Genomic DNA, 12311 nt, shown 5'->3' on the forward strand with positions numbered 1-12311 from the left:
AGCCGGGGAGGGGTATGTCCTGGGGAGGTTTCCAAGGTCCACACAGAGTCCTCTTGAGGGCCGCATGGTGATTGATGCTTGGCTGATACCCCTGCCATGTCACCGACGTGCCTCTAAAACCCCTCCAATCCGCAGAACCATCAAGAAAACTTCCATTGGCTGTATTGAGTCTTGTTGCTGTTTTTCCCCCCAAGTCTCTACATGGCTATTAGTGAAGCTGCAATTAATGATCCACTTGCATGACACTCCATTGGGTTCCGCTGCCCATCTGGTTTTCTGTTTGTCTCCCTCGACAGCCACCTCACATACTCAGTCCAAATGCCTGGCTTAAAACCCTCTATCAAAAACTTCCCTCTTGTGGCCTATCCCCACAACACCTACTCACTATGGGGCCCACTAAAGCAAACAGTCTAATTGGTCAACGTCTAAAAGATATCGAGCATCAGAACAACCTGGCCACTATAAGGAAATTCTGCCCTTGGTACGTTCAGTTTCCACCTCTCCATTTTGATTCTCTGGCCCCATATCTGCACAAACTTATTATCCCAAAATACAGACGTGCTTTTACATTTGCAAGACTGGATGTTTTGCTATCTGTGGTGCTTGAGGGTCGATTCCAAAAGACCCCGCCTGAGAAACGTCTTTGCCCCTGTGGAGATGGTAGCACCGAAACAGTGGCACACGTCCTCCTGTCTTGCGCTCTCTACAAGATCATCGCCCCACTCGTACTAACCATCCCAGGGCGCTCAACCACTGCCACAATGTCCTTTCTTCTATCAGATCAAAATGAGCAGATAACAGCAAAGGTTGCGAGGTTCATAGCAGGGGCAATCAGAATAAGGGCCACTAACTGACGGCTGATTCAGGACTTTGAATCGTGCTCTTATATCAAACTTCCTTTTCTGCATATACTGTGATGTTTTACTGTTGCTATGGCCATTGGCTAATGCGAATAAAGTTTTATCAAAGTGCTCAGTCCAAACGGGTCTGCTTTGGGGGCTCCCCCTCCCTTTAGGTGTCCACCCATCCTCCCCCCAACAAAAGTTGTACCCCTGTAAACCTTGTGGTTTGCCCATGTTTGCTGACACCTTCTTGGGTGGCAGTGCCATCTTGCCTTAAAAAACAACAACCCATTGTAGGGGGTTGGACTAGATGACCCTCAGGGTCCCTTCCAACTCTGCAATTCAATGATTCTCTTCTCTTCATTGCAATGCAGGCAATCCGAGAAGGAGGAGGGGTCTCCAGCCCCACACACTCACACAACCCACCTGCCAGAGCGTATCAAACTTGGTTCCGTCTTCCACCGAATATTTCCCTGCTTTGTCCTGTCCGATCCGGTAGTGATAAACCGTCTTTCCGTAGACGAGGGACAGAGCGTAAGAGCCTTTCTCCTTTTTCTCTCTCAGCCTGGAGGGAAATGGCATGGAAGGATCAGCTCTGTTCCTACTAAGGGGGACCTGGTTTTTATCCAAGGAGCTGGCGAATGCGTCCATTTTCTGTTTCTCATTCTTCCAATCAAGCTGCTTCCCTATGCAAAGCAGCGTCCCCTGAGACAGTGCAATTTTGTATGATATTTGCATGAATGTGTGTCTTTTAATGGACAGGTTGCTGCTATAGAGGCATTTGACTGGGGGACAGCATTGCAAAATTCAGAGAAGTGCTGATTGCCAGGGATGGCTGCTTTTCATTCTGCATATGGTTTCAGAAAGTACGAATCAGGGAAGTTTGCCTTTTGAGGCAAACCAGGTTTAATTTAAACCCTGTGGCTACCTGGCAACAAACAGAATCATAGAATTGTAGAGTTGGGAGGGAACCCAAGGCTCATTTAAAGGTAAAGGGACCCCTGACCATTAGGTCCAGTTGTGAAAGACTCTGGGGTTGCGGCGCTCATCTCGCTTTATTGGCCGAGGGAGCCGGCATACAGCTTCCGGGTCATGTGGCCAGCATGACTAAGCCGCTTCTGGCAAACCAGAGCAGCGCACGGAAACACCGTTTACCTTCCTGCCGGAGCAGTACCTATTTATCTACTTGCACTTTGACGTGCTTTTGAGCTGCTAGGTGGGCAGGAGCTGAGACGGAACAACTGGGGCTCACCCCGTCGCGGGGATTCGAACCGCTGACCTTCTGATCAGCAAGCCCAAGCTCAGTGTTTTAACCCACAGCACCACCCACGTCCCTTAAGGGTCATTTAGTCCAGCCCAATTGGCTCCATTAGTTACAGATAGCAATTAACAAGAACCATAAGCGGTTCTGAAAGCAAAGCAAACTCTGGGTAGCTTCCAACATATATAAAAACATAATAAAACATTGAGCATGAAAAAGCTTCCCTATCCAGGGCTGCCTTCAGATGTCTTCTAGCAGTTGCCTAGTTACTTATCTCCTTGGCTTGGGGGTCTCATAACTAATCATACCCTCCAATATTTTTGCAATGAAAAGAGGGACGTCCTAAGGAAAGGGGGGACATTCAGGGATCAAATCAGAAACCAGAATGGCTTCTGTAAATCTGGGTCTGTCCCTGGAAAATAGGGACACTTGGAGGGTCTGTTAGTACTGGGCAGAAACTGAACTGCAGCAGAGCCAACAGTGGCAACGCTGGGTCAGAATGGAAGTAGATGCTTTCTGACATCCTTACGGGGAGGTGGGCTTGGCTGAAATGGCCTCGCAGGCCAAATGAGGAGACTGGGGGCTCCTCATCCCTCTTGTGGGACATTAGGATGGCAGTTCCTGGACTCGGCCATTCCAACTCCTTCACCCTGGTTGATAGATGCCCCAAATCTGCAAAGCGAGGCAGGTGGGTGCCCCAACTGAATAATGGAAGCAACGCAGAAAGACGACAGACAGGTTGGGAAAACAGTGCAGCAACGAGAGGAAATTATGGATGCATTGAGGACAGAGTGCAAGAAGCCATTTTGGGGGAAGATTGTATTGAGTGTGTTTTAATTTGTGGTTGATTCGTTGAAATTTGGGAAAACAATAAAAATGATTTGGATGAAGAAGAAGAAGAAGAAGAAGAAGAAGAAGAAGAAGAAGAAGAAGAAGAAGAAGAAGAAGACAACAACAAGCTTTGCCCTAATAAGGTGCTTACAAGAATTTCCCATCAGGCTGCGAGCCTGAGTAGAGTCTGCTTTCCGCTTGCGCTCGAGTGATGGGGCCATGGTACCAGGGCATCTTCTCGTGGGCTGTGGTGGCCAGGAGCTTCTCCACCTGGGGGGCCTGGCTGATGATGGCCTGTTCGAGGGTGTCCCCCTACGAAGAAGGAAGAGGAGAGAACAGAGACTCTATTGCCTTTCTGGGAATTATTTAAACCTCCGAGACGAGCTGTGCCTGGTGGGGGAAATAATCAGCCTCCCATTTAACCCCGGTTGGTTCCTACATAAGAGCAGGAATCAACACCTATATATTGGAGATGGAAGGAACTGCTTTTGTAATTCTACGTTGTTCTAAACTTCTCAAAATAGGTGGTATGGTCTCCTGGAGGGCAGTGGGATTACCTGGGGGGTGAGCTCAAAGGAAAGGAGGTGCTGGAAATGTAAATGACTATCTAGTGCCATAGAATTGTTGAGTTTCATAATTTTTGACCTTGCAATAGACTGCTAATCATGGTGTGTGTGTGTCTGTGTGTCTGTGTGTACGTGCGCTATGCAAAAATATTGATGCAGGGAAAACTGAAGCCAGCTAATGCCTTGACACAGGTCCATCCTTATTTCAGACATCGTGATATATCAGTATATCACGATGTGTAGCTGGTAATTTATCATGACGTTGGAAACCAGATATCTCCCAGTCCTGCTTTGAGATACCCTCCAATAGGAAACGAAGGGCGTTGTAAAAGCTTTACCTCCAATGTAATGCAAATAATGGATTCGAGAGGCTGTAACTCATGGGACGCGAGTGGTGCTGTGGTCTAAACCACTGAGCCTAGGGCTTGCCGATCAGAAGGTCGGCGGTTCGAATCTCTGTGACGGGGTGAGCTCCCGTTGCTCGGTCCCTGCTCCTGCCAACCTAGCAGTTCAAAAGCACATCAAAGTGCAAGTAGATAAATAGGTAAGGAAGGTAAACGGCGTTTCCGTGCGCTGCTCTGGTTCACCGGAAGCGGCTTAGTCCTGCTGGCCACATGACCCAGAAGCTGTGCGCCGGCTCCCTCAGCCAATAAAGCGAGATGAGTGCCACAGCCCCAGAGTCGTCTGCGACTGGACTTAATGGTCAGGGGTCCCTTTACCTTTAACTCAATAACGAAGACTGAACATTGAAAGGAGATAATCTGGTTTGCCTATGGAAAGGAAAAGGGTTTGCGCAAACGGGCAGAGGCTGAAAACTATCAGGGATAAGAGAATGAATCTACATGCAAGTTGGAAAGAAAAATGAAATGTTTAAATTACTATAAGCGCTCACTTGTTTTTATTTGATGTAATTGTGTTTAATCCTTATGCAGGAGTCAGTAAAGGGACAGCTGAGGGAGGAGAATTTTGCTTAACAAAATGGACGTGAAGCAGAAATAAATCTGTAAAATAAGCAGCATGTAAAAGGGGATGAATTGGAATATACCTGAGATAGTGGGAAACCAGTTTTTTTTGGGGGGGGTTAAATCACCTTTAATTCGATTTGGATGTGTTATTAATTTGAAAATGAATAAAAATCAAATTTCAAAAATGTTGCTTCTTTTTTTTGACATTTTGCCCTTAATCTTGGGTGCCGCTCCATATTCTGCTGGCCGCAATGTTTCCCCTCTGCTGCCCCCCAACCACAGGAAAGGCCCCGATCCTGCCCGTACCTCCAGCTGCCACGTCTGCCGGATATATTCTCGCACCATGTTCTCTCGGATGGAGTCGAAGATGCCCGGCTGGGGTTCGAGGCCACCGGGACGGTTGCATGGCCTCTTGAGCGGGCAGCAGAGCCCATCAGCGTCCTTGGAGTAGAACTCGCAGAGCTCCTCGGGGCCGCAGTGCGCCTTGCCGCCCGCGATGGCAAAGGTGCCGTTCATCAGCCGCTCGATGGGGTAGTGGTGGAACCGGAGGTTGTGGGTGACCGACAGCACGTAGCCGCCCAGGCTGCGAAGGCACTGGCGCAGCAGGAAGAGGCCGTCCATCATTCCGCCCAGCTTGAGATGCTCTTCGGCGTCCGAGCGAGAGATGCTGCCATAGTAAAAGGGCAGGTGGGCAGCCGGGTTGGGCATCGAGTGGCAGGTCCTGGGGCTGCCCAAGCGGCGGTCATAGGATGCTCAGGGAAACACCTGGGAAACAGGAGGAGACAGGCATTATTATTATTATTATTATTATTATTATTATTATTATTATTTAAGAGGAAGATATTTAGCTCTTCCAGAATCAGAGCGTCTCTGCAAATGTAGTAAACTGATAAAGGTAAAGGGACCCCTGACCATTAGGTCCAGTCGTGGCCAACTCTGGGGTTGCGGCGCTCATCTCCCTTTATTGGCCGAGGGAGCCGGCGTACAGCTTCCGGGTCATGTGGCCAGCAGGACTAAGCCGCTTCTGGCGAACCAGAGCAGCGCACGGAAACGCCGTTTACCTTCCCGCTGGAGTGGTACCTATTTATCTACTTGCACTTTGAGGTGCTTTCGAACTGCCAGGTTGGCAGGACCAGGGACCGAGCAACGGGAGCTCACCCCATCGTGGGGATTCGAACCGCCGATCTTCTGATAAGCAAGTCCTAGGCTCTGTGGTTTAACCCGCAGCGCCAACCGCGTCCCAGGAACCTGATACTTTGGAGCATATTTTCTTTTCTTGTGATTTTGGCATTTATGCCAGAAGACAATTATTAGAGGCCTTACAACTCAATAGGCTGACTTCTACACTACCAACGGTTCAGAACCTGCTCTTGGACAGGAATGATCAAATTACTTTAATAGTGGCTGAATTTTTGAGTGCTGTCCATGTAGAAAGACTGGGCAATTATAAAGACATTTAGTGGTTGTATTATTTATGCAAATTGATTTTATCTGGAGTTAAAGATCTGACTTGGTCAAACCTTGTTATGTTGAGCTCATATTTTGCACAATTTGTATACGGTGTCTGTTTGATAATGTGTGATTTGCTATACCTAATAAAGGATATATATATATTATTACTATTGTGTACAGTCATAAGGTAAAGGTAAAGGTACCCCTGCCCGTACGGGCCAGTCTTGCCAGACTCTAGGGTTGTGCGCCCATCTCACTCTATAGGCCGGGGGCCAGCACTGTCCGGAGACACTTCCGGGTCACGTGGCCAGCGTGACAAAGCTGCATCTGGCGAGCCAGAGCCGCACACGGAAATGCCGTTTACCTTCCCGCCAGTAAGCGGTCCCTATTTATCTACTTGCACTTTGACGTGCTTTCGAATTGCTAGGTTGGCAGACGCTGGGACCGAACAACGGGCGCGCACCCCGCCGCGGGGATTCGAACCGCCGACCTTTCGATCGGCAAGTCCTAGGCGCTGCGGTTTTTACCCACAGCGCCACCCGCGTCCCTTGTGTACAGTCATACCTCGGGTTAAATGTGCTTCCAGTTGAGCGTTTTCAGGTTACGCTCCATGGTGACCCGGAGCGCGTTACCTCCGGGTTTCGCCGCTTGCGCATGCGCAGACGCTCAAAATGGCGTCACGCGCATGCGCGGAAGCGGCAAATCGTGACCCGTGCAGGCGCGGATTGCATTCGCTTCAGGATGCAAATGGGGCTCCGGAACGGATCCCGTTCGCATCCAGAGGTACCACTGTATTGTGTTTTATTAAATTTCTTTCCCCCCCCCCCATGGTAAATCTTTATTGATTTAAAATACAAACATACAATGAAGGTAAGTACAGAAAAGTTAAATAAAAAAAGAAGAGAACATCAAGACATAAAAGTAAGAAAAAATTTAAAAAGAAGAAAAAGGAAAATAAAAATAAAAGAAAAAATGTATACAAAATCATATCTATCAAATAAAAATTCCTGCATAAATCTTCCAGTCGTTTTCATTATATTGTTTCAGTTGTCATGGTGGTTTTGTTGCGCAGCTTTACTTTACATCCTTTTTCATACAATCCACTAAAGTATTCGTTTCATTCATTTTTGTTCACAAGTATCATTCAAGTTCTGCTAAGATGGTATTGTTTTTACAATATAATCTTATATATTCCTTAAATATATGATTAAATTTATTTTATTTAAAAAAAATTTAAATTAAATTTCAACAACAAAATTACACATGCAGTTCAGCGCAGCTTAGTTCGGTTTATTGTGTTCTACCAAACAGCCACTTCACACGTAAAAATAATAATAACAATAATTCTGCTGCTAACAGCGGTTTACATTTCTGCTCCCTGGCCTTTAGAGGATAAATCATTTCCCATACCCCCTTTTCATTACACAAATTTGTAGAGCATGAGTGAGAAATGTGGATGTTCTAGAAGAGATAGACTTCTCTACATCAGACAACAGAAAAAAAGGTCTTTGCAAGAGATGAGCTTCCCTTCTGCGATCTTCACGATGGGCGGACGCAATTGTTTCTAAGATCGTTATAAAAAGGGCATTCAAGGTGAACATGGGTTACGTCTTCCATTGACACTTGCAATCTATGCCCTCCAAAACATAATACATTTTTCTTGGGTTTTTTGACTTCCTGGAGACCCAAGTCTGCCAAGTCAGTGTAGGCTGCACTGAGGAAGGTGCCCAAATAGAATTCATGAGGATTAGAGCCATCTTAAAGAAAAAAGAAAAAAAATTATCCTGGGGGGAAAAATATTATTAAATTTCTCAAAAATTCACATACCCATTCCAATGCATAATAGATTTTTCTTTTGCTTTGGCAACTTCCCACCCCATTTTCCATGATGTTTTTCATTTCTCCCCCTTGCTGCACCCTGTCTTCTCTCTCTTATAACTTTACAGTCATACAATATTCTCTAATTCCTTCTGTCCCCCGTAGTTCAAATCCCGCGGGCGAATTCATCATACTATGACATTTATTTAAATATTCTGAAAAAGGCTTCCATTTTTGCTTTTGGCTTTGCCAATTCCACGTAGTGAATCATTTTACTTCTTCTTTGGTGGGAACAACTTCTTCCTTCCATTTTTGTGCAAAAAGAATCCTAGCTTATTCTAGCACGTGTTATTATTATTAGGGTCATTTTGGACTCACTGATGTCCATGGAGGTGCAGGTCAATTCTGCGTCCAGGGCGGCTGTCTGCCAGCTCCATCTGAGACCCTGCCTGCCTGCAGACTGTCTCACCAGAGTGGTCCATGCTCTGGTTATCTCCAGCTTGGACTACTGTCATGAGCTCTCAGTGGGGCTACCTTTGAAGGTGACTTTTGAAGTATAGGTGGGTTCCCACAAGGCAAGACCCAGTGATAACAGCAAGAACCTTTACTGAACTACATAACTGGGAAACGGGCAAAGCAACAGCTTATATACATTTCTGAAAGTCTGGGCCACTCCCCCTCCCAACGTGATTGGCTGTCTAAACTTCCAAGCTGCAAATCACGACTCAGAGTTCAAGGGCCAATGGCAGAGGCCCAAATCCCGAAATGTTCTGTGATTGGACAACATGCATTGAATCAGAACACAGGAGCTCACAATCCTTAGTCCAGACTCAAGCTCAGGCAAACACAGACCACTGAATACATAACACCTTGGAAACTACAAATAATCCAAAATGCGGCTGCCGGAATGGTGACTTGGTTATTTTATTGTTTTATATATTTTTGGAAGTTAACTGCATGAAAAAGTCCTTTCTTCGGTCTGTCCTGCATCTTCCAACCTTCATTTCTAGTGTGGGGAGAGAGGGAGGACAACTTTTCCCTATCTGCTTTTTCCATTGTTGTTATTGTTGTTTAGTCGTGTCCGCCTCTTTGTGACCCCCTGCACGCCAGGCACTCCTGTCTTCCACTGCCTCCCGCAATTTGGTCAAACTCATGCTGGTAGCTTCGAGAACACTGTCCCACCATCTCGTCCTCTGTCGTCCCCTTCTCCTTGCGCCCTCCATCTTTCCCAGCATCAGGGTCTTTTCCAGGGAGTCTTCTCTTCTCATGAGGAGGCCAAAGTCTTGGAGCCTCAGCTTCAGGATCTGTCCTTCCAGTGAGCGCTCAGGGCTGATTTCCTTCAGAATGGAGAGGTTTGATCTTCTTGCAGTCCATGGGACTCTCCAGAGTCTCCTCCAGCACCATAATTCAAAAGCATCAATTCTTCGGCGATCAGCCTTCTTTATGGTCACTTCCATACATCACGACTGGGAAAACCATAGCTTTTACTATACGGACCTTTGTTGGCAAGGTGATGTCGCTGCTTTTTTCCTCCATGCCATGACTAATTCCGTACATTCCTAGCATCATGTCTCTTCTTCTTCGCCTTTTCTCTAAGCTAAAAGGTCCTATACACTGGAAAAGGTTCCTTCTGGGGAGTCTCTCTTCTACATGCTTGATAGATTTTGCAATTTATGGCATCCATGTGTTTGCACTCCTCTTCTGATCCTGGGAGGCTCTTGAAGAATCAGAAGGTGCTTGTATGTCATTTGGGGGGAAGGAAGTTGAGGCAGGAAGCTCAGCCGTCAAGAGGCGTGACTTAAGAGCAGGCAGATGGTCGCTCTGTGTTTGTGCCGGGGGCTTGCTGTGCAAATGTAGCTACGAGATGAAGCCTCTGACACCAGGCTGCTCTCAAGCCTTCCGGGACAGAGCAGTCGGCGAGGCCGTGGCTTCGACCCCCACAATGGGCAAAAGATTCCCGCATTGCAGAGGGTTTGACTTGATGACCCTTGTCGCCCCCTTTGGTCGGGCAAAATACTGGACAGGTCAGGGTGGGGAATGGGGAGGCTAAAATTTTATTTCCCTGTTGCAGAAATGACTTCAAACAATCCATTACAGTGGTACCTCGGGTTACAGACACTTCAGGTTACACACTCCGCTAACCCAGAAATAGTGTTTCAGGTTAAGAACTTTGCTTCAGGATGAGAACAGAAATCGTGCTCCGGCAGCACAGCAGCAGCAGGAGGCCCCATTAGCTAAAGTGGTGCTTCAGGTTAAGAACAGTTTCAGGTTAAGAATGGACCTCAAAAAAAAAATTAAGTTCTTAACCTGAGCTACCACTGTACAATGAGGCAGTGGAAGACAGGAGTGCCTGGCGTGCTCTGGTCCAGGGGGTCACGAAGAGTCGGACACGGCTAAACAACTAAACAACAACCACCACTGTACAATGGCACACAGGATTTGCAGTGGTTTACGGTCAGTGGGCTGAGGTTGAAACCTGACAAGACAGAAGTTCTGTTTCTGGGGGCACAGGAGGCAGTTGGGTATGGGGGACTCCCTGGTCCTTTGTGGGGTAACTGTGCCCCTGAAGGACCAGATGCACAGCCTGGGGGTCATTTTGGACTCACAGCTGTCCATGGAGGCTCAGGTTAATTCTGCGTCCAGGGCAGCTGTCTACCAGCTCCATCTGAGACCCTACCTGCCCACAGACTGTCTCACCAGAGTGGTCCATGCTCTGGTTATCTCCCGCTTGGACTACTGCCATGCGCTCTCCATGGGGCTACCTTGGAAGGTGACTCAGAAATTGCAACTAATCCAGAAGGCGGCAGCCAGACTGGTGACTGGGAGTGGCCGCTAGGACTGTATAACACCCATCCTAAAGGATCTATGCTGGCTCCCAGTATGTTTCCAAGCACAGTGGAAAACCCAGTTAGATGGGCAGGGTTGAAGTAATAAAATTACTACTACTACTACTACTACTATACCTTTTGGGGAGCTTATTATTATTATTATTATTATTATTATTATTATTACCCCTCCCTCCCCGGCCAAAGCCGGGCTCAGGGCGGCTTGCACCAGTAAAATTACAATGCAAACATAATGGGGGCAAACACACACACCCCAATTTAAAATGCAGTTTAAAATGCAATTTAAAATGCAACCTCATTTTAAAAGTAGCCGATAAATCAAGACCGTAAGGGGAGGGAAACATAAGGGTCAGACTGAGTCCAGACCAAAGGCCAGGCGGAACAGCTCCGTCTTGCAGGCCCTGCGGAAAGATGCCAAGTCCCGCAGGGCCCTAGTCTCTTGGGAGAGAGCTTTCCACCAAGTCGGGGCCAGTCCTGAAAAGGCCCTGGCCCTAGCTGAGACCAATCTTGTGACTTGCGACCTCCAGAGTGTTGTCATTTGTGGACCTTAAGGTCCTCCGCAGGGCATACCAGGAGAGGCGGTCCCGTAGGTACGTGGGTCCTAAGTGGGAGAGCATCTGTTCTGTTCTGCAGGGGAAACTGGGGAAGGTGGAAAAACCAGTAAGAAAAAATTGACCTTCTGTGTTTGTCTCTGATTAGCATACACTATCTTTAAAAGGTGTGCGATCACAACAGCCATCCAGCCTCTATGCAACTGCATGTTTGTGGTTGGAAATTTCTGCACATCGCTGCGGCTGGTGGGCGTGAAGAGGCAGGCAAGCTGCAGTCGCCTGCTCAGCAGGCAGCCGATGTGTCTGGCCTCCAGGAAGTGTTGGCTAAATGTGGCCTGGTCCTCGGGGAAGATATGTTTGCACTTTTGAAAGCAGGCCAGATTATTACTAATTTTTACCATTAAGAAAGTTGGTGTTTCCTGGAAAATAATGCTCAAGTTAATCTGAATGTTGCTCTTGGGGCAAAAGACACTTTGTGGATGTTTGGGTCCCACCTGCTCAACATTTCCCAAGTTTTGTGCTGCCTTTTTCCGGAGAGAAATTGATTTGGTCTTTTTTTCTTTTTTTACAGGTTTCCCTCCCCGCAGAGTTTGCTGGAAAAGATGTCCACATGCCATGGACACATTTAGCAATATTTGGAATTCATTTTTATAAATACCACATTAGATTAAGGCCTGGTTAACAACAATAACATTTTTCCGCCTTTTTTTGTAATGTACACAATTTTTTCCCCTGTTTTGTTTTCTACATGGGTACTATTTCTTGCTTTTTCCTATTTTTTTGCATCTTATCTTATGTGCATTTTCTACATTTTATTTGGCAATAAAGAATATAAAATGTAATAAGAAAGTTTCCTGGAAAAGATGGTTCAGGAAAACACGGAAAGGTTTGGATGTTGCTTTCGGAGCAAAGATCACTGTGCACATGTTTGCATCCTAATAATAATAATAATAATAATAATAATAATAATAATAATAATTTATTTATTTATACCCCGTCCATCTTGCCGGGCCTCCCCAGCCACTCTGGGTGGCCTCCAACAAAATATTAAAATACAGTAATGCATCAAACATTCAAAGCTTCCCTAAACAGGGCTGCCTTCAGATGTCTTCTAAAAGTCTAGTAGTTGTTTATTTCTTTGACATCTGATGGCATTCCACAGGGCGGGCACCACTTCCG

At 46.7% G+C, this 12311-nt stretch overlaps 1 protein-coding gene across 1 annotated transcript in view; it reads right to left on the reverse strand.

Moving 5' to 3' along the window:
• Nucleotides 1-12311, reverse strand: part of ZAP70 (zeta chain of T cell receptor associated protein kinase 70) — a 31604-nt gene that overhangs the window by 14011 nt on the left and 5282 nt on the right. Inside the window, exons 2-4 of the mRNA XM_028713673.2 lie at nt 4772-5230; nt 3086-3246; nt 1269-1407 (exon numbers count right to left, since the gene is read on the reverse strand). Coding sequence (XP_028569506.2) covers nt 1269-1407; nt 3086-3246; nt 4772-5173 — 702 coding nt within the window. The 5' untranslated portion in view covers nt 5174-5230. The remainder of the gene's footprint in view (nt 1-1268; nt 1408-3085; nt 3247-4771; nt 5231-12311) is intronic.

This window comes from Podarcis muralis, chromosome 18, assembly GCF_964188315.1.
Source record: "Podarcis muralis chromosome 18, rPodMur119.hap1.1, whole genome shotgun sequence".
Classification (NCBI taxonomy): domain Eukaryota; kingdom Metazoa; phylum Chordata; class Lepidosauria; order Squamata; family Lacertidae; genus Podarcis; species Podarcis muralis.